The sequence below is a fragment of the Sardina pilchardus genome, chromosome 12, assembly GCF_963854185.1.
Source record: "Sardina pilchardus chromosome 12, fSarPil1.1, whole genome shotgun sequence".
Lineage (NCBI taxonomy): Eukaryota > Metazoa > Chordata > Actinopteri > Clupeiformes > Clupeidae > Sardina > Sardina pilchardus.
The window spans coordinates 2,850,001-2,872,853 of NC_085005.1; the positions used below are offsets into that span (position 1 = coordinate 2,850,001).

The 22,853-nt window shown below is 47.1% G+C and overlaps 1 protein-coding gene across 3 annotated transcripts in view; it reads right to left on the bottom strand.

The window, feature by feature from the left end:
• epha7 (eph receptor A7) overlaps nt 1-22,575 on the bottom strand; it is a 54,877-nt gene extending 32,302 nt beyond the window's left edge. For all 3 annotated transcript variants that reach the window (XM_062550892.1, XM_062550890.1, XM_062550891.1), the window contains exons 1-5: nt 22,422-22,575; nt 20,822-20,886; nt 19,142-19,811; nt 6,929-7,084; nt 1,184-1,519 (exon numbers count right to left, since the gene is read on the bottom strand). In XM_062550892.1, coding sequence (XP_062406876.1) covers nt 1,184-1,519; nt 6,929-7,084; nt 19,142-19,811; nt 20,822-20,886; nt 22,422-22,515 — 1,321 coding nt within the window. In that variant the 5' untranslated portion in view covers nt 22,516-22,575. The remainder of the gene's footprint in view (nt 1-1,183; nt 1,520-6,928; nt 7,085-19,141; nt 19,812-20,821; nt 20,887-22,421) is intronic.
• Between the last annotated feature and the right edge of the window lie 278 nt (nt 22,576-22,853).

Genomic DNA, 22,853 nt, shown 5'->3' on the forward strand with positions numbered 1-22,853 from the left:
CTCTCCGCCTCTGACCCGACGGCAGATTGAGGAAGAGACTGACAGACACACCAATTCCGAGAAGCCGGGAATGTTTATATCCGCCATTCCCCCTGTTTTCTACAAGCATGATGAAGTGTGCGAGCGAGCGTCGGTGTCCTAAGGGGGCCGAGCTACAGCAGTTAGCCACAATAATGGACACATATTTCCAAACACGAGAGCGCTGTTTGTCTCCCGTGGCTGTAAAGGCTTTATTTGACAGTATAAAGCATGCTGTCGACATGGCGCGCAGGCCGTGGGTAGAGGGCCACCCTCTATTAATGATCATAGTCAGTATGCACTTTAAGGCAAATCGCATTTCATGGATGCTTGAGCATGAAAGAGAGATCTTGTTTAGTGGCTCCATAGAAATGGTTCATTAAAAGAAAAGGTCTACTTTGCCTTCTGCAGCAGAGTGCTGCCAAGGATACAACATTTCAATTATGGGGGGAGCTCCCTGGAGAGTGAGCGATACGCATGGGCTCCCATGGTGGGACTGGGAGCAATGCTCACCGCACTGTTTGCTGGCGGGGAGATAAGGCTACTCCATCTACAATTATTCGCTCCATACTTGATATATCTGACTTTGAGGATCTGTAATATATTTCCCACACATTGAGGGAGCCATCCAGGGACATGTCGGTCTGTCGTTTGTGAATTGATGCTGAGGACAGGTGACTATCATTTCTCAGAGATGGTTGCTTCAGCACCAATCTTGCTCCTTACACAAGGGACACAGGAGAGCCAGCCACTGCATTAAAAAAAATATCCAACTGCAAATTATGAATAGCTATAAAGGCGCTGCCAAATAATTTGTCAAATTATCCCACCAAGTAATTCATGCAGTGCTTTCAAAGCACGTAGCCTCAAGCCAAGGAACACATAGAAATCAGTGAGAGCGAGCTCTGCGCCTGATGGAAATGAGTGCCTCTTTAGAAAAAACAGCTCTCTCAGCAGCGCTTCAGCAGAGCAGACACCATCAGAGAGTTGTGCCGAATAAATAAAGGAGTCCATCATTAAGAGAAACATGAGAGTGAAACAACAAAAACAGCTCAAAGGACCAATTACAAAACTCTTCACAGCACCGACCAACCTCCACCCACCCAACCTCCACCCACCCCACCCCACTCCACCCCACCCCGCCCCGCCCCCACTCCCCTCCTACCTGCTTGGCTGGTGGTGATGCTGACGGCGGCGAACAGCCTCTGGGTGCGGCTGAGCTCGGACACGCCGTTGACGGCCTCCACCTCGAAGGTGTAGTTGGCGTGCGCCAGCAGCTCGCTGACGGTGGCGTAGGTGTCCGTTAGTCCCGCCTGCTGCGGCGAGTAGCCCACGCTCCCGCTGCACGCCGCGCACTCCTCCGGCTCCCAGCTGCAGCGCCGGCAGATAATCCGGTAGGTGACGTCGTTGCGGCCGCCCGAGTCGGCCGGCGGGCTCCACTCCAGGCTGACGGTGGTCTGGTTGATGTTGTAGACCAGGTTCTGCGGCGCCGACGGCGGCCCTGTCGCCAGAGAGAGAGAGCGGGACAATGAGACCAGCGGTAAGTAACCTGCCGCGCCTGTGTGACTGACAACCGATGGGGTTCAGCGACTGGATCTACGGTTCCTTTAAAAAGGGCCATGGGACACAAGCCAGCACCGCACCGCGCCGTGCCTGCAGCGGAAACACAGACACGCAATTACTCCCTAACCTAGATACGGAGGGAGAATATTCCGGAATGCCGGGGAGTCAAACGCGAGCGCTGCCAAGGTCAGCGCAGAAAAGGCCGTAAAACATCATGGGAATCTCGCGGCCGTGACTGGGCCCTTTGAGTTCTGCTAGGAAGTGGAAAAAAGATATAGAGGGGGGAAAAAAGACAGACTTATCACAGGCCTTCCTGGCACATTCAAAAGCCATTGAGAAAAAAAAAAAAGAATAATTGTCTGGCTGGTGAAATGATAAGTTTCCATTGTAATGAGCGGCGGAGACAAGACAGTTAAAAGTTTACGTTTTTGAGAAATGGGCAGACCGTGGTTCTGACTCACCCAAGAATTTACGAGTCCGATTAAAAGCAAGTTATCGCCCTACAATAGCAGCATCGCAAAAAAAGGAGCGCTTAGGCACAACGCCACATATTTCCCAGACATACGAGTGCACTAGGACCTAGACACTCTCTCCTCTCTCGTAACACCTACCCTCCACCCCTGCAAATGCCATAGGAACCAGCTCATCTAATTAAGGAGTGATTTCTGCACGGCCATGATTAGAATACAACACCCAGACCTCCTTTTTATGACCCAGATGTTTTCATAATGATTTTTTGAGTGCCTATTTATTACCCTTTTAATGTCACATGCATTAAAGCACTATAGTCTTTACGGCTGTTCTGTTAGAAATACATTTCGTTTTTCAAACAAGACAATGGAAAGTGATTCAAATTGTCGTTTTAATTTACCTTTTCTTTCCACTACTGAGCTGCGTAAAAATATCTAAGCAATTAAACGTGACACATTTACTTAAAAAAAGAGGATGCATATGCATAAGCTAAAATGGGAGATGAACAAAATCAGAAAACATCCCAGGGGTCTGAATGGTTAATATGGCACTTGAGCTTCTCAGCGCTGTTCCTCTCATTAGGCTAATGGTGGAGCTGGGGTCATCCATATTCAGCGGGGAGGCGGGAGTGGACTCGAGCAGAGCACATGAAAGAGCCACCTGTGGCAGGTGAAGAGGAAAGGTGCAGCGTCTCTGACCACAAACCCCACTTTACCTCCCCGACCTAATCAGCTCCTCCTCCCTACTACAAAGCTCTCTCTCTCTCTCTCTCTCTCTCTCTCTCTCTCTCTCTCTCTCTCTCTCACGCACACACACACACACACACACACACACACACACACACACACACACACACACACACACACACACACACACACACACACACACACATTCTCTTCCATTCACCCTCTCTTGTGCCTAACACATCTATCTTCACAGCCATGTGTAAATTGTTTATATTTCCATGGTGACATTAGAGGGAGCAGCACTATAGCTCCTCGTGCTCCAGTGCTCTCATGTTGATCTCGAGTGGCACAGATCAAGGCTGCCTCTCTGTCCTCAGTCACAGGGAAAATAAAAGCCATTGTCATCATATGATAATGAGCATTAGAACAAATTTAATAAGGAAGCGTAAATTAATTTAGCTTTGTGCTGCCTTGGAATAATAATAAAAAAAAAGAAAAAAGAAATAAACTCAAAATATGAAAGAGCTGAAGTGAAATGTTCATGTCCTTTATCGTAATACAATGATTGCACTTCAAAAATAATAGCATAAATGAATAAATAACTAAGAGAGAAAAATCATGCATGATTTTTAGCCTCTCTCTCTGTCTCTCTCTCTTTCTCTCTCTGTGTGTGTGTCGCACACTCATGCTCCCTCTCTCTTTCCATCCACCCATATCTTTATCGGCTGACATGGCCCTGCTTCCTGCTGTACTGGCTCCTCTAGTGGATCCTGGGCTGCCTGTATCTGCTAGCAGCTGGAGAGCCCACACCTCTCTGTCCCTCTCTCTATATCCCTCTCTTTATCTCCCTCTCTCTCTCTCTCTCACTCTCTCTCTCTCTCTCTCTCTCTCTCTCTCTCTCTCTCTCTCTCTCTCTCTCTCTCTCTCTCTCTCTCTCCCTCTTCCTCTCTCTCTCTCTCTCCCTCCCTCTCTCTCTCGGTCTGTCTTATCTCTCCCTGTTCCTCCCGCCCCACCTCAGCCACCTCCCACTGAAGTTTCATTTCACGGATTAGCTTCCCGGCCCACTCAGGCTGAGATGTCTCAATCACACACTGTCTACTTTCAGGCCAGCTGTGTTGGGAGAGGAGGTGTGTCTGGCCCCGTATTTGTGAATGCGTTCGAGAGTGTTCCTGTGGGTCTTGTGAATGTGTGTTTGTGGGAGAAAGAGAGTGTGTGTGTGTGTGTGTGTGTGTGTGTGTGTGTGTGTGTGTGTGTGTGCTGCACACATTTCTGCGCCTCCTTTTGCATGCAGTTGTAAAGCTAATTCCCCATCTACAGACGTCTGGGTGAACCTGTGATTTTGCCAATGAAAAAGTGTCATTGACTGCCCACGCCCAAACCTAAGTACTACGGCATGTCCTTAATGGATTCCTGCTTCACTTCCTCAAGGAATCTGCTACTGCTCTCTCTCTCTCCCTCTCTCTCTCTGTCTCTCTCTCCCTCTCTCTTTCTCTCTCTCTCTCTCTCTCCCTCTCTGTCTGCCACTTCTCCTAGTCACTGCCGCATGACTTGTGAGCACAATGGGCAAGGCAGCAATGTGAACGCTATCTGACAACTGAACTACATGGAGAGTGCTGCGCTCGCCACTCTTAATTAGGTCACCTTGCAGATTGTATTGCTAGTCCACCATTGCGTTTCAGGGCGGCTGTAATCTACAGCTTAACAAGTCGACTCTTGCGCTTATCGTCTTTGAGGGGCCTTCTCGTGCCTGGGCTGCACTCTCCAAATCAAGTCGCTAATTGGAGACCTTTAGGGGAATGGGCTTACCTTGAATGGCATTTCCATCGGTCATGTAGTAATCCTTAATCTGCAAACATACTCGCTGACCTATAACCTCTGCCCTGATTTGTGGAGATGGTACGAGCGTTGTCGTGTGACAGTGCAGAGAGGACACACAGACGGGGTGGATGAGGGCACATACCCCCCCCCCACCCCCCAACACACACACACACACACACACACACACACACACCATCTTTCTCTGTCCCCTAGCAACGGCTGTCAGGATCCTGGCTTTGAGAGATGTCAACTTGTTGAAGTGGCGAGATGGTGTGTGCGTGAGGAGGGTGTGTGTGTGAGTGTGTGTATGTGTGTGTGTGTGTGTGGTGATGGTGTGGAGGAGGAGTCCCAACTGCCCTTTTGAAACCCTGCTCATGGCAGAGCTGCTCCCAGCTGTTGCGTGATTGATGCGGACTACAAAAGCTGTCAGCGACGGCCATCATGCGCGGCGCCCAGGAGAGGTGTGCAGGCCAGTGAGTGTTCATTATCTCACATGGCCACCGACAGCACAAGCACTCTCACCAGCTCCTCTATCAACAAATTGTCTTAAGCTATGCCTTCAAAAAAAAAGCAGAGCGGAAAAACATAAGTGCCATCAGGCTAGCCTATAAATCTATACACACTTCTAATTTACATTCCATTTTATATTACACTAGGCCATGACAAAAAAAAAAACCTCCATCCCAAAGTTTCCGCGCTGACACTATAATTCTTGCATATAATTAAGACGCGCAAAACATAGCAGACTAATAGCAAGAGAGGATGTTTTCAATCTCAGCAGTATTCTAAAGGTTATACAATTATAAACACAGTAGTTTGTTTGTTCAGTTTTAAAACATCTAAGGGAAGCCAAAGTGTTGCCCTTTAATTTTATCCAAACAATAAAACGCACACAACAACGTTTGCAAGCCACAGCAAAAAGAGAGAGAAAAAAGTTGCTCTCGCATGGGTGTTTCTCCTTGGACAACACGAGACGCAATTGTGGGGCAGTTAAGTGAGTATTTTCATCCCTAGTCACTGAAACCGCAGTATCATGGTGCTGGGAAAAGTAATGGATCCATCATTCACAAAATGATCCAAGTGGTTCCTTGGTGAATGTGGCCCTTTTGTTTTCTACTGTTTGCAGATTGTGGGAGCACCGGGCAACAATTAGCTGAAATTGCGTTTGGTGTGTTCTCCTCTTTGATTCAGTCACGGAATGAACAGGGAGCCAGGAAGACTCGCAGACAGAGCGAGTGAGACACACACACACACACACAGAGCAAGAGGGAGAGAGAGACAAAGACAAAGAGAGAAAGAGAGAAAGGGAGAGAGAGAGAGAGAGAGGGAGAGAGAGAGAGAGAGAGAGAGAGAGAGAGGGAGGGAGGAAATTCTTGACTAATGTACACATGATAAATCAGCCTGTCAGAGACGAACCCAAAACCCTTAACAGCCACGTCTTTGCCACTGCCTACAATGTGTTGCTTTCAGCTTGACGCCCGATTTCATTGTCCTGAAATCCGACATTCCTCACTCTAGCTGGGAGACCAGTCAATAGCTCCTGGGGAGGCTCACACACACAGCTCCGGGTTGCCTGAATGTCTTGAACGAACATGTTTGGGAGCAGGGATTTTCGGGAGCAAGTGACCCCACCCTTCAAAATGGATCCTTTGGCCTGTGTAAACAACTCATCAGCGCCTGCTCCATAATTGCCACACTCACGACGACAGGCCCAGCTCCAGAAGCTGCCTGCGTTGCTTCTCCTGCCTATAATTGCATCTTTTTTTTTTGGCGGATAGGAAACTGCAAATTACTGCTCTGATCATTAGCTGGCATATGAGGGGCGGGCAGAAGGCAGCGCAGGCCTATGAACATAATCATAAAGACATGTTGGGAGGCCAAGCCCCGCTCACGCTCACGCTCACGCTCAGCCCGCGCATGGAGAACACATTTGGAGCTTTGGAAAGACCAGAGTAAGTATTTTGAGCTGGGGCAGTGGGGGTCTGGACTGTGTGCCTGCGTGCGTGTGTGTGTGTGTGTGTGTGTGTGTGTGTGTGTGTGTGTGTGTGTGTGTGTGTGTGTGTGTGTGTGTGTGTGTGTGTGTGTGTGTGTGTGTGTGCGTATGTGCGTGTGTGCGTGCATGCGTGTGTGTGTGTGTGTGTGTGTGTGTGTGTGTGTGCAAAAAAGTGAACAAGGACGGGGAGGGGCAAGGGGTTGGTTGGAGTGTGTGTGTGTGTGTGTGTGTGTGTGTGTGTGTGTGTGTGTGTGTGTGTGTGTGTGTGTGTGTGTCTGTGTGTGTGTGTGTTTGGGGGGGCATGACTTAGCATGTGTGTCTAAGCCAGACGGCTGCTGCTGCTGGCCTGGACTGGTGTGTGGTCAGCGGGGCTACTTACGGGTGCAGGCCACAGACGGCGGGTCAGACAGCGCCCGGTAGTAGCCGTCCTCGCAGTCGCAGCGCCACGAGCCCTCCCTGTCGTTGTAGCTGTGCGCCGGGCAGCGCGAACACTGCAGGTCCTGGGAGGAAGACTTGTAGAATCCACGCCCGCACGCTGGAGAGAGAGGGAGAGAGAGAGAGAGAGAGAGAGAGGGAGAGAGAGAGAGAGAGGACAGAGGGCAGCCAAGGGGAGGGGAAGAGTGAAAGATGAGGGGGAGCAACAGAACGAGAGAGAGGGAGGGAGGGAGAGAGAGAGAGAGAGCCTTGTTCACACTTCAGTTCACATAAAAAAGAGGGCAGGGTGAAAAGGAGCATTTTGGTTGTGTTCACATGACGGGAACAGCTGGTGTTTGGATCAACTGGGCCCTCAGGCGTCATATGCATACTTAACAAATCTACTTCAAATCCAAATCACATATCAGCCAACTGCCCTCATCGGCAGCACCGGTCAGAGAGCGGGTGTGGGGTGGACGAGCGGAGCTGCGCTCCCATTCCCACTCTCAACCGCACAGCAGCACGCGGTGGACACAAGGTTACACACAACTGAATGGAGCATTCTGGAGTCTCATCTTCAATTAAGCAACAAATGACATTCACATATGTCAGGCTTCAAAGGAAACAAATTGAGCTGGTAGCAGGGAGAGCCAGCGATGAATTGTGTCATTTGTGCCTGCGTTTAATCTGTGATTTATATCTCCTGTTGCAGATAACAGAGAGAGAGAGAAAAACATCCATTCAGCTGTAAACCACATCTGAGAAACATAAGGTCATTTAGGGGTATCAAATTTAACTTTATATCTGCAAACCGATTTGGAATAAATGACATCAGGCAGAGCACACCAGGCAAAGTGATTCAAAAAGTGAATGAATTATAATCCCCATTTATGTTGTGCCAGTGAACAGACAGAGAAATCTATTTTGGGTTTAGCCCTTTTAGTCTCAACACTTAAAGAAAGCTAATCCACGCAGACCAGCTGTTTGTGCAAATCCCAGTTTAGAAAGAAACTGGGCCACATTCTTTTTATATTCTGCCCGAAAAATGGGCACGCAATCCATAGAACTTTAGATGGCGGCTTATAAAAACTATCATGTTATGTGAGAATGCATTTTTCATGAGTAATTTGTGCAAAATGTATCGATTTTCACTCTCAGAGCGCGCCGGTTCAGATCTACGTTTCATTATTCTTTCAGGGGCTCAAAATCCTCCTGCAAATGTATGTGACAAGTCTAAAATAGAGAGGATAGAGGAGTCCGGACCTCCACATTTTAACACCTCCAGAGTGAGATGAGGAGACTATGGGACAAGGTATCCCCATTTCAACAACATGAAAGCCCTGTCACTGCCTATTCATCTCAGCCCACTGCCTCCATGAAATAAGAGCTTTTTCAGCACAGGGTCGGAGGCGAGGGGAAAAAAACACATGATTTTTATCTCCAGTATTTCTTTACCTATGAGGTAACTGAGAACAGGATTTCTGGCCCAGGAGAAGAACCTAAACATGTTTAATTCATAGCACCTCGCTAGGAGAGGGATAACCGGCTTTATTTGAACACGATGTGCAGTTTTAACAGTGCATCCTCCGGCACGTTTATTGATACATGCAAAACCTCACAAGCCGTACTGCAGTCCAGTATTGTCCTATACAACTTTCACTGGTTTCTTTTACAACAGGCTTGTATGGTTTGCATGGTTGTGCTCCGTGTCTCTGGGGCAGGCTTGTGGCCAGTAAAACATTCTGATAAGCTGGTGAGTCGGCTGGCCTCTGGGTGTCTGAGCTCCTGTGTGGAGCCTGATCTGCACTGAGCCCCGGGCTTAGACCGCTCCCTCCGCCACCAGCACCGTGCTGCCCACACGCTAATATGCCAAGATTAGCATGGGCACAGTCAGAACATGGGGAGTTGCAAAAAGTCAACACACCCCACCCGCCTCTCCCGACGTCTGTGCGTGTAAGCGTATGTTTTTTCAAAACTATTTTTGTGGTGCTTTGACAGTGTTTATCAATGTGTCTGAATAGCAGAGATGTTTGTGTAAGCACCCGAGCAATAAATTAGGCCTATAATCAAGAGTCTTTGTGACATGAGGGAACTGTGTCTGCGCCCTCCTTTTGGCCCCGCCCCCTTCTGAGTGCACCGTGAGTGACATACACAAACATGGCTCCCAGAGCAAAGCATTCTTCTCCCAGACGCAGGGCTGCTCTTGGCTAGCTCAGTTCCTGGGTTTGGCGCTCGCCGTCTTGCTAACATATTAATGTCTCCGACTGCAGTTAATGATGGCCTGCCTTTTTTTCTGAGAGACCTAGATGTAATAGCTCATGCAATTATTACGCGCTTCTATGGTCGTCAGCAGTTTATAGTCAATGCAATCAAGGGGGCATTAGTCAGACAAGGTACTGACTTGCATTAACAGGCTTGTAAACAAGGCATGATCTGTGTGGAGACCCAGGGGCTCAGACAATGGTCTCATCATTAGTACACAGGTTTCTCAACATTCACGTCACAATAAAGACCAAAGGCTAAGACATGTGGACATCTCAACACTATTTTGACTACATACAGAGATCTGGTTGCTAGTCTACCAACAGCCTTGTTGCCAGGAAGCACTATTAAGGTCGGACAGATTTATGACAAAGAAATTAGTCAGCTAGTTAGTGCACTTCATTGCAGAGATTTAAGAGAGAGAGAGAGAGAGAGAGAGGAGGGCGGTAGGGGAAAAAATGAAAAGGGTCTGACATTCCGCCGGTCTCCTTAGCAGGCAACAGGAGCCTTCCAGCGGTCAGGCATTCTCTTTCAGCGAGAGGGGAAAACAATCCACAGTCAGCATTTTTAAACACTGCCCCCGATAGAACCGGAAAGGCCTTGGAGCCCAGTGAGGAATACGCTTTCGCCTTCCACCAGTCTAAACGTCTAAATCACAATTGACATCGGGAGAGACCACGGATCACGCAAAAGAGGTGCTGTCTGCGCACAGACACACAGAAGTGTACCGAATGAAATGGTCTATTTGTTTAAGATCCTAGTCTACATTTTTTTCCCCTCCCTCTCTTTTTTAGCCCCGCGGGCCTTAACATTATTGAATTGCGTCCAAGAGCTTGTGATGCTTGGCTACTGAATGACACACAGGATAGGGGACATAGCAAGGAGCGCGGAGAAATAGCTTGAGCGATGGATGAGCTCCTCAACACGAAGTGGCATTTAGTGGCAGTTTGACATATCATTTCCTGTGGCCACAGCCCTTAATAATTATTTCCAAAGTCTGGAAGTGACGCCACTGCACTTGAACTGTATTTCTTTTTTTCCATCTCCAGATAATCTCGCCTCTTGATTGACAGATCGCATTTCACACAATGCCTCCTGGCTGGTGGCACGATTACAGAAGTGCGATGGCTTTAGCTTTCAATAAAACATAGAATGCAACACACTAGCACTCGAGCGGCAGCAGCAGCAGCGGCGGCAGCAGCAGTAGCCCTTAGATATGGCCAGGGCGGCCCTCCTAATCTCCTGCCCACCACAGTGGACGGACACAGGGCACTTGAGCAGCGGCTGCCTGAGATTGAGTTTCCCCAACATCTGCCTCAGCTCACTTTAGAAAGGCCCCTAATGGGGATGGGGGCACTTGGCTTAATGATCCTGCACCAAGCAAGATGGAGGTGAGAGCAAACACACACACACACACACACACACACACACACACACACACAAAGAGGGGGAGAGTGAGTGAAAGCGAGGCAGCGTTCACACACACTCACTACTCATACCCCCTCCTGCCACAGAAGATGGCCTTCAGAAGTCCGTCCCCCATGATGGTGCTGATGCGTCCTGTCATGGCCAGACCTCCCACAGGCCCCGGCCATCCGGCCTGATTATGTGTTAAATCCGCCCGCGCCGCCGCACGGAGCTGGAAAGAATGCGCCGCCACCGCGCTCGCCACGCAGCCCACAGACACAGCGGAGAGAGAGTGAGAGAGAGGGAGAGAGAGAGGGAGAGAGAGAGAGAGAGAGTAGAGAGTGTTCGGCCGGCCGGCAGATAGCAGCCCATTAGAGTGATAAAGGAGGCTGGGTGGGGGGGGGAGTAGCCGACAGGCCCGACACGCCGGGCCCCGCCACTGATGAATGCCAGGTGGAGCGGGTCAAACGCGATAAAGGAAACTGTTTATTTTCTTATTTCAAAATGCCGTCGTGCCTTTTCAAAACATTCTCCGCCGCCACAAAGTCGATACGGAAATGTCTTTATAAATATCAGCCGGAGAGGAGGGCGTGTAAAAATGGGACGCTTGTCCTGTTTTCCCTTTCAGTGTCTTCCCCATTTCAGCTGGCTTTCCCCTCCTTGTGCTTGTTTTCACCTCAGCGTGTTGTTGTCTGGCTGGATTCACTCAGGCAAATCACATCTGAGGTCCATTTCATTACGGTCGAATTACTGTAATTCTGAATCCATAAATTCATCCATAATTATATTCTAAAAAAAGGCCTTACTATTCAGTCATAGCATTTTCTTATTTAGCGTTTGACCTGCTGGAAGTGAGTGCGTGACACTAGGCTGGCTGTTTACATGATGCTTATTATCTCTGAAACACTATCTTTCTACTCTGCTCTATCTTGAGACCATATTTGGACGCAGAGCAACAGGTGCTTCTCCAACTTTTATCTTGAGGGAACACATCTCAAAGCAGCCGAGTGAAAAAAAAAAAAAAAAAGAACTCATCCTTGTGAATTCTTTTTCTGACATTTATAAAAGGAAAATCTCTGCAACTATTCATCCCTAGACATTTTAATCCCCCACTTTAAGAGGGCAAGGCGCCTGCCCAGGAAATGGTGGCGGACCATACAAAGGAAAGGAGTGAATTGAAACCTCGCTGGAAGGCAGCACACAGTGGAATGGATAGGGCTCCAACACCTAAGCCCTACACGCCAGACGAGCCTTTTTTCCAACGCTGCCTCCCATACTCTGGGCAATGAATACAGTGTTGCACAGTGCAAAAATCATAGGGGGAAAAGAGGGAAAAAGTCACGGATTAGAAGACATGAAAAAAGAGGCCGAAAGTCAGATTAAATGGTTCCAAATGATCTCGCTCTTCCTAATTCACACATTGCCCGATGGATTAGGGCAACAGAGCTGGGTGACTCAGGACTGGCTTGGCATATGGAGACAACTGGGCCATTCATGTGCAATACCTGTGCTAGGGGGGGAGATAAGTAGATTTCTGCCCGAAACAAAGGGCAGATTAGCATTCCCTTACATAGTGCTAAAGGACACAGTGGGTCACCCCGCTGACTGAGCCTCAGAGAAGCCCTCTTCACATCCACCAAACCTGGACACAGCCTTCAGCAGACCTGGCTCCACACCGACAATATGTCTACTATCACACACAACACACAAAGCCTGGGAGGCTTTATTTTTCCATTCACGCTTTCTCTTTTTTGAAAAGAGAAAAAATGGTAAAAAAAAAATGTCTCCTGCCTTTGTGCTAATGTGACTGTTGTAGCACTATGTTCATAATAGCCATAATGTATGCAATGCAATTACTGCACAAATTACTACCCAACACATTATATTCTGACACTCTTACCTACCCTCAGTGACTACCAAGGCAGACCCTCTGCACTCCATCCTCATTTTTCATGTCTTAGATTTAAAGCAAGCACTAATTATACTTCAACGCTTTGAAACTAACTTAATAAGCTAGCTAAACTCATTCCCAAGCTGTGGTTGGAGACACATTATACTACAAATGTGTTTAGATGCGTAATACGAATGGATCTGAGAACAGCGCTACTCACGGCTACTACAGAAATATAGACCCTCAGCATCTGTAGCATTTCCCCCAAGCTATCATAATCATTTGTTAACAAAGATTCTTCAGTAGAAAGCAAAGGTCGTGCTTAACATTAAATCAATTTCCAGTCCATAATGTTATGCCTGCGAAGACAACTGGCCTTCTCGTCGATGAAAATACAGCACATCCGCTTTCCAAAAACAACTATCATTCATAATGCAGTGCTTTGCCAACAGATTCTCCCTGACATGGAAGATGTCCTTGTCTAATTGTCTGTCTTCTAATTCACTGTGCACGCAGAACTGGTAGGCACGAGGGGGAGATGAGAAGAGGCCTGAAGTGAGGAGGCGCTCCTAAACGGACGACGTGGCGGAGCCCATTCAGACGCTCGGATGAAAAGCATTAAAGGAGAAAGGGGGATCAGCTATCGGCCAGATGAAAGCCACAGGGCCCAGAGGTCTGCCCGGCCCAGAGGCCTCTGATGACCGCAACTAATCAGTGGTGAAAACGGCCCCAGTCAGCAGGACAGCATTATCACGGGGCTGCGCCCACCCCACCTCCTGCCTCTGTGTGTGTGTGTGTGTGTGTGTGTGTGTGTGTCTCTCTCTCTGTCCTGCCCGTCTGCCTGCCTGCCTGTCTGTCTGTCTCAGCCCTCGGCGGTGTGGCAGGGGGTGACAGAGCAGAGGGACGGTGTCAGGGCCAGCTCCGGGCCCCCGCCGGACACTGTCCATCACCGCTCCCCTTGGACGCGCGCTCGGGCCATCCGTCAGGCCGCGTGGGGCTGGGAAAGGCACAAGCCGTCCCCTCAGCGCGACCTCCACAGCCGTGGGGTCCACTTCCAAAGACGGCAGACATCTCCCCACTCCTGTCTAAAAGCCAGTTTCAATGAATGCTAATCTTACCTCCATGGGGTGAGAGGAATCTTATTAGTCTTGGAGCTGGGAGGTTGTGACATTTCAAAATTTGGGGAAAAGCAAAGAAAAGAGAGAGAGAAAGCCTATGTGAAGTGAAGAACTGCTTTCGCTATTCTCAGTTCTTGTGCTTGGAACAGACATGCTCTCCAGCTATATCAATAAGTAGCTAGCTAATAACCCAAAAAATTCAACCCCAGACTATCTCTGTACAAAGTAGCTGGTGTTTGTCTGCAGCAGGCTTGTACTGGTTTAATCCCTTGTTATGAGAGAAAGAGCGGTTCCTCTGCTTCTCATTAGCTGACTCAAGCAGAGTTCCTTCCTCTGGAGAACATAAGGGACACAGAATGGTTTAAATTGTGATTTGGAGAGCTATAATAAACAAGCTTTTCATTGTAACAAGCGTTCATCTTGTGTAAATATACATTACAACACACAGTTTTTCTTCCATCCCAGGGAGAAGAGCAAAAATGAGATATCTCCTTGGCAACTAAGACTATAACACTTGCTAGATATCTGGCTATGTCCTCGACAGTCCCAACATGATGGGGAGATAATCACTGATCCTTCTTTTCTGAAGCCTGAGCCTGCTTTTTCAGTCGTGAAATGGCTGAACAAATACCAGCCTTTGCGCCGACACTCTACAAATATTTACTGCTATTTACTATTGACAAGAAAAATTCTTCTTTTCTCTTCTACACGTATGGGCAAAGTGAGGTAACTCACCTGGATTCGCATGAGCGCATAATAAAAGAGTTAATTGTTTTGTGGACGCATGGAGTCTGAAAGTGGCCCTGAAGGAGCAGACACTCTTCCTTCCAGCATTCATTAGGCACGCGGCACCAGGCATATTATTGTCCTATTACGCCACGGCCCCCGCTGATCCCAAAAGGGAGAGAAATCATTCCAAAAACATTTATCATTTCAAATGTGTATCAATCCAACCTGCCAAGCCGAATCAGCGGCAAACGCGATATTTCTAATCAATAGGGACAATGGGAGTGAACATCTCAGCACACCCAGATGTGGGCAGGGAGTGTGAAATAAATTGTTGATGTGAAGAACAAAAAAAAGAAAGAAATAAAGAAAGAAAGGATTTTTCTCTCCTTTTGTCTCAAATAGCAGTTTTGTCCTGGGTGACACGGAGGTCCGGCATGGCCAGCGCATGAGGTCAGTGAATATTAACTTCATTTACACATGGCTGCAAACAAGCCGCTGCGCACAATGAGAGCTGCCTCTTGTGCTTAGTAACATGAGCAGCCCCACTGACAGGACACTGCCACAGAGGAAGATGGATGAGCGCGGCAGTTGACCCTTGCTTGCCTGAGGAGTCACCTCTCCAGCCCCCTTTTGCCTACACAACAAAGCCCCCCCCCCTACTGCCACTGTGCAGCCCTCATTCTCACTTGCACTAACAGGTTCAGACGTCTCCATCGATCCCTGAGTTCCATACCTCCAACGCTACTGGGCTCTCTCTCCTTAGCTATCTAAACCTTGGCACAGATGTCTTTTTTTGTAATTGCTTGCCGCCCGTCTGTTGGGAGGGATGTGATCGGACAGGCGAACACGGTGTCAGAGGAGGCCGGCGCCGCACCGTTTAGTGCGCCTTCCCTCCGGCGTCTGGGGGAAAGTGATATGTGACTGGGCCGGGGGTCTTAACACCTTAGCTCAGGAGCCCCGCGCGCGCTGGGAGGCCTCTGTTGTCAGTCGCTCTCCTCCGAGACTCGGCGAAAAGGGTGGCTCTGCACTTCAATCTTCCTTTAAGAGGAAAATCAATATCTTATTACATAACCTCACACTTTTTACCCCCTCTTACATCCAGAGCTAAGAGGCAACACACACACACACACACACTGCCCTCGACTCTCTCTCTCTCACACACTCACACACACTCACTCTCTCTCCTTCACACACACACATAGGCGGGGGGTGGGGGGCTTAAAAAATGCTTAGTGAGGCTCTGTAGCATGAAATGCTTTTGTTTCATTCCAGTCACTTGCTCCTCAAGGAGAAAACAAGCACATATTCCTCAGTAATTAAATTGGATCCTTGGTGCTTCTGCATTGTGCTCTGTGTGCATATTGGTGTGAGAATGTCATGTCTATTCTTGTCAGACATCAAGAGGAACACATAGGCTACATCACAGCACTTGCAATGTAAAATAAAATAACATATTCTGAAGATAAAAAATGTCCACTGAGATTTCAATCGTTCTCCTTTCTGAGGTGCAATGACAAGGACAATCTATAGCAACTTTCATTTTTAAGCGATCCATAATCAGGCCTGTGCAGTCTGTCAATTCTATTTGCTTTGGGGAGAGAAGACACAAAGGCGCATCTGTGCCCATCACAATGCTACCTGCCAGCTCAAACAAAACCAAGGGAAAGTCCCTGGATCCTCAAAGAATGCAGCCATTCACTGAACTTTGACAAGACAGGGACAAAACCCTCATCATCCATCAACAAATTATTTCAATCTTGACTGATTTGGGAGTCCAGTTGAGTCCCCATGGGGAATGGCCTGCCTTCTCCATATTTGCATAATTAAGTCTACTTACAGTTGTAATGGACGACTGTTTGAAACCCCAAATTCACACCTTATCAATCAATCCTGTGTCAGTGGCTATGAGGGACCCCTGACTCTTGGCTTCATTTGAAATGCAAAGTGTGGCCTTGCCTGTGCCTGGAGCTGGTCTTGGCTGCCTGCTGCTTCCAGCCACCTTGGCTTTATTGTGGGCTAACCTCCACAGGCCCCCCTCTCCTGCAGTCCCTGTCATCAATCACAATCTGACTAACTTCTGTCTGACTCCTTGACACCTGGGTAGATGGATGGTGTTTAGTGTCTGCAGGATGCTATATCCTCAAATTAATGCACTTGTTAGCCTGTTGCCTGTTGAGAAGCCGGACCAGCATAGCTGAGATGTTTCAGGCCTCTCACACACACAAGTGAGCTGGGTCACCAATCGGTTATAAGGCGAGCTAAAATTGCGCCGAACGCATTCCTGTGATAGTCGAAAATGTTGGGCTGACAAAGGAACCAATGTCTGTCCACAAGGGCTCTTTTTCGCCCTCGTCCGACACAGTGGCTTTATGCCTGTGAGTGGCCACTGGTGACCTGAGAATGAATGGGCACTATTTTTACACCACTCAGCTCTGTGAAAATAAACTTTGCGAATGCTGCAAGACACATCAAATGGCCTTTTTCAGAGCTCTCCACTCTTAACTCTTCCACTTGGGGGGGAATGGAGCCCGGCTGACTCCAGACACTGACTCCAGCCACCTAGCACCAAATGAGAGTTTAAAAAAGACACCGAGCGGGGAATCGGAGCAAGCCCCCGGGACTGAGAGCTGCGCTGTCCCTGTGTGTGTGGATGGTGATGAATGAGCAGGCCCTTATTGGAGGAGGCCTCGGCAGAGCGGCACGGGCCCGCCTCCACCCGCCGCTCTCTTCACATGACGAGAGTGACAGCCCAACTCGCTTATGTATTTCTTTCACTCAGCACTTAATATTTCATGCCTGGCATTTTACACCATGGTGTGCTGCTGGGTGGGGGAGTGATGGAGTGTGTGTGTGTGTGTGTGTGTGTGTGTGTGTTAGGGGGGGGGGGGGGTGTACAGAAGAGGAACAATGAGGAGGTGCGAGGGAAGGACTGCCAACCATGTCAGAGAGGGCAGGAGGTGTCCTGCAGGAGGACGCTACTGCACACAACACATTCTGGTCACTCACAAGGACAGGCCTGTCGCCCATATTAAATGGACACTGTCTGCTGCGGGCGTCTGTTCACTTCACAGCGCAGCAATAAAATACCGGAGGAAGGATGGCAGTTCTTGTGGGAAACACTGACCAGACCATTTAGCATCCAAAACATCTATCCGCTGAGAGGGGCTAAAAGCTAGCTGCTGGATAAATTTCACATTAGTTGGATAAACCACTTCTCGTAATGCTCAGGCCATTGGTAAAATGTGCAAAAGTTATAAAAGGATAATGTTGGGTCGGGAACTAGGACATGTTCTAATGTCCTTGGATGACACACCAAGGCTATTTTTGTGGAGTCGCAATAACCTGATAGATGGGATAAACTTACCATTTATAGGCAGGGCTAACGTTTTGGTTTAATTTAGCAGATCACACAGAATGCATTCAGAATGTCGCAATTACATCAGAAATGCATTGAGTGCACTCAGTACGTCAGTTCTACATTTCCAATTTAGTGACGTTCGACTAAATATATCTACTGATGTGATAGATACACGGTGTTCAGAAATACTGAAACTATTTTAGGCTTTATGACTACACAAACAACACTACAGAGAAGTATTCTAATCCAGCTGAACAACTCTGAAAGACTTTTACCACCTTTTGGTGAACAACCCATTCTACCAGCACAATAGCGCAGCTTCACTTTTGGACAACATAATGAGATCCTTGAGCCATCCTTCACATGGAAACTAAATGACACAGTACTGTGTATGGCATAACAGCAATACATCACTGGAAATTATACTGAGTGATGTACTGCAAAATGACTGTGAGTGGCCGTGTGGGGAACGGCTTCTACTTTTACCCCCCTCTAAAAAAATATATGAGGACAACAACACACATTTTCACTCCATGAACACGTCGCGATTTCTCAGTCTACTATGACTGCTATAATGTGTCAGTGTCTTAGGCCGGCGATTGAAATTCTATACAGCTAGCAGCACCCTTCTGGGCCTTAGCCGTACTTGCTACGGAAGACCTGGCCACCTTTTTTGTATGGCAAAAACACCAGCGAGCATGTATCCACAGCGACTTTAATTGCGTTTCCTGTTAGAACCCTTCATAAATATCCCCGGGCCTAAATGCCACAGTATGGTGGCTATTTGTTTTCTCTCTGTGTCAGGGTCGTTTCGGAGGGGCAAAGGGATACTGAGAGATTGGCTGGACTTCCTCCAGACCTGTGTATTTTGCAAGTGATTGCCTTGGCCCAACGCCAGAAGGAGGGGAGAGGACTCTCGGTGAAGAACATCGAGCTAAACTGAAGTGCAAGTTATCATTTAATCCCTGTGTCAACACGGCTTCAGCTATAAATTAAAAGACAGCAAATCAAACAATTAAAATGGCTTTCAATTATTATGCTGAGGATTTTTTTTTTTTTTTCAGACTTCTCAGTTAACTTATTGAACAACCCAGTTGTTGTTTTTTCACGTTGTATTTCCACAGAAAATAGTAACAGCAAGGATCATAAAAAAATAAATTATATTTTGAAGTTAATTGCTGAAGCAAATTGCTTGGGGCATCGCATGACAAATCTAAGACTGTACATCAACATACATACATACTTTATGAATAAAAATACATAATTTAGTGCTGTGCTATTTTCAATGCACTTTTGGTAGACACATTTAAAGGTTGCGTGCCCTTCTATACCATGTCCTCCTAACACGCTACTCAGTATGTCTTTTAAAAAGTCTGGTGAGGTTTGAATAAAGATGAATATAACAGTACTCACGTTCACATGCGTCGCCCTTCTGGTGAAATCCCGCTTTGCATATACATTTCCCAATGGGCACCAGCCACTCTCCTTCTGCACTGCAGTGCATTTTGGGAGAGTTGTCGGTCTCCTCCTCTGCATCACTCACACACATACCCTCCACCTCGACCAGGGACGAGAACTCCGATCCAGTCACCGTGTCCGGAAAAGTCGCCAAATTCTCAATGATGGACCAACACTTTTTGTAGTACACTTTGACTGAGACCAGGGCGATGCAGGCCCCCACGTCCTGAAAGGCCAGGTAAAACCCTCGTCGAGTCAGGGGGCCAATTATACGCACTTCAGTATTCAGCTTCATCTTCCTTTCACCGAGGTCCCCCTGGGTGAAGCTTTCATCTGCGGCGATAGTGTCGATTTTCACATAGTGACTCTCACGTATGTTCCTCCCAACCTCTGTGTCAGTTTCCTGATAGTACAAGTTGAATGTCTCCTTGCAAGTCCCCACCACACCTGGTAGGCTATTACAATCCCTCAAGGTGAACTTCAGTTCTACAAAAATCCTCTGAGCATCCCCTTTCTCTATCCAGTTAGTCCGAAGCCAGTTATTCTGATTTGGCTCCATGACCTGGCACACTTGGTAAGTACGTATGGGCGTGTAGTTTTCATCCAACCCACTGATCTCCTCCCACTGGAACGACAAAAACAAGCATTGCAATCAACACAATAGAGAATGGGCCTTTGTCACCTACAACCTGACTGCATGGTGTCTGGAAAGCAGTGGATGTGGATGTAGGGTTAATAAACAAAGAGGTGGAGGAGGCAAGCAACAGAATCCCAACACATGCATGAGTAATTACACTGGCATATCAGTGTGGACTAGAGAGTGCTGGGAGGGCTTCCGTAAGACTTCTCTTCTCCTCTCCTCTATATGTTGATCACTGGGGAATAATCATGGCAACTTCAAATGCATGAAGTATTGAATAAATCAATTGTAAACTACCTTAGAACTATGGGAGGGAAAGAAAGAAAGAAAGAAAGAAAGAAAGAAAGAAAGAAAGAAAGAAATCCAGAGCATAAATCTAGAGTTTATTAGAGGGTACATATAGTGTGTATTAAGATCAATTAAATATACCTATTTAAATTAAAGTCACTAAGTTCACCAAGAGGGGCTTATGATCAGGCTGATCTTCGGAAAATGGGCTCTGACGAAAACGCTAAATAGTAGAGGGCTATTTGTTATAATATGGTATTTTTGGTATGGAATACTGTATGGTATTGCGATTTTAGGAATGAAAAAAGTAAGGTTGATATATAGCCTAAGTCGTCGAGCTATACAGTGTACCATATCATTGCAACTGCATTAAAGTCACAGCACAGGGATTAAAATGTCTCTTGGTTGGTGATGTTTAATTTCAGAAGGCAGTGGCCCATTCACATTTTCTCGTAACGTTTTATGCTACGTTGGGTAGCCTACTGAGACCAACTTATTTTCATTCCTTTGCCTTCCGGATAAATGAGTTGTTGTGGAATGAGTCATAAGGTTCCCACCACGACCTCAGGTTTGTCATGCAATTGTAACCTCCATAAATATGCCGTGTCCTTGCACGCTGCCCGTAATAATAGCAAAATAAGAAGAGAAGTGAGCAACAGCGAGGGCCTGCATGGTAGCGGATGAACTTTCAGAGGCAGTTCACTTACCCCACTCGACGGAGAGGAAATCCATTCCAGTTCTGTTTGTTGCGCCTTAGAATCCAGTAGGATCACTGCCGGTGAGAATGAAGGTGAATACCATTAAATATTTTGGTTAAGAGTTAACACAATGTCCATGTGAAATAGGTAGAGGGGAACAAAATATGGCTCAATATATCCTAAAAACTGAAACACGTAAGCGTGTCAGCATTTAATCTACAGTCCACATCATGCCGTGTCCCGTGCGTTGGCAGTTGGCACCTGTTCTCAAATAAAAACTTAGCTCACCGTAGCTTGTTGTATCATATGAGTTAATTATGGAAGGTCAAATCACTCTTAACGTTGCAAATATGGCTCAGTCTTGTCGTGCGTAAAGGCCAATGTCGTGCTTCACCTTCTGTTTCACCTTAATTTCATTGTATCATGGGTGTCCGAAATCGTGGTTTGAGTTATCTAGACATCCCCCTTTATAGCCTAACGCAAAATCTTTCACCCTGTTCATTCAAGATGAATGTCATAAACAACACTGCAGAACGCGTTGCGATAACTAAATGCAGGCATGGGCAATTTCGTGCCGTCTCAGAACACCCCATGGTAAAAATGCTTCAACCTTTACGCAGTGAAATATGCTCATACCGAAATTATTCATCGGTAGCTACTATATTAGAAATTATGAGAGTTTGTCACAACTCATGCTAGCAAATATCATTCCATGACGCCGCTCTCGACTCTAGCCTAGTGTACAAAAATCACTAACCTAAAAGGCTTCAGTAAATCGGGTATCGGCATATGCAGCGCACGTTCATTGTTATCGGGCTGTTTAGTGTTTTGATTTTTGGTTGATCATGATAGCAGTTGTAATGGCCTAAGCTGGGTTCATCGAATTGGCCAAATTGGCTGTGTGCATTTTGGTGCATTTAACAATTGTCACTCCATCAACAAAGTTTGATAATTTTGGGGACTGTCATTTGAAGTTATGTCTACTAGCCTACATGCAGCTATACGCCCGTCGCCTTTAGTTGTGTCGACTTCAAACTAAACTGAGTTTCTTTTAGAAACCGTGACATCTATAGGCTGTGGTTGGGGCAAAGAAGAGCTCAGGCTACATTTTGATGAACATTTCCCGATGTATTTTAGGACCCTAGGACCGTCATGACAACTAGTGAAGGACAATCTTCAAGCGTAGGGCAGGCTACTTCTCTTTTATGTCTGATTACAAAATATCTAATATACGAGATTACTTAATCGAACGACAAGCCTAAACGCTGTTCTTCACAGGAAAAGTTGAACAATGGATTTACAAGTCGTCCCGGTCCTGTAAGATTAATTTTGAGCGAATCCATAATGGCTATGATAAAAACAGACAGGATTCATAAGCAGTCAAGTGCGCGTCGAGAAATCCCCCAAAACCTTAATGTCTCTCTCCATAATGTAATATGTTATTTTCATACTATAATTGTAAAATTATTGTTTAAATTAGCTCATTTTTATATTAGGTGCCTCTGTCAACGGCAAATGCGATCGTAGTTGGAGCTTCACTGCTCGGCACAACTGATTCTTTTTCGGGATGCGAACATAGGATGCAAGAGCAGGAAACTTTAACTCTTACCTTCTCTCGAATTCTGTGCTATTCCAGTGTTCACATAACAACATAAATGAAGGCAAAATATAGTCCACAAACACAGAACTGAAGTCGAAACCATCGTGCCACTGGAAGTTAAAAGATATAATGCGCTTTTCCACCGCCGCGTTCTCTTCCCATTGACGACGCTCCACCAGCTCTGTGTGAACAAAATAATCGTTCCTCAGTCAAATAGCAGCGGCAGCTGTAGGCGGGGACTGGGCTCTCTGGTGCCAGTCAACAAAACAGACAAGGGGAAAGTCCACGTCAGGTACGCTAGAGACGCTGTGCCTTCGACCAATGAGATTCTTTCAGGGGCGGGGTTTCAAATGAAGAGGCCAGCTGAGAGGAAAGTGTGCCTTAAATATGACTTTACTGTGCTGGGTAACCCCCCTGTGGCAAAGCTATATCATTTTGAAC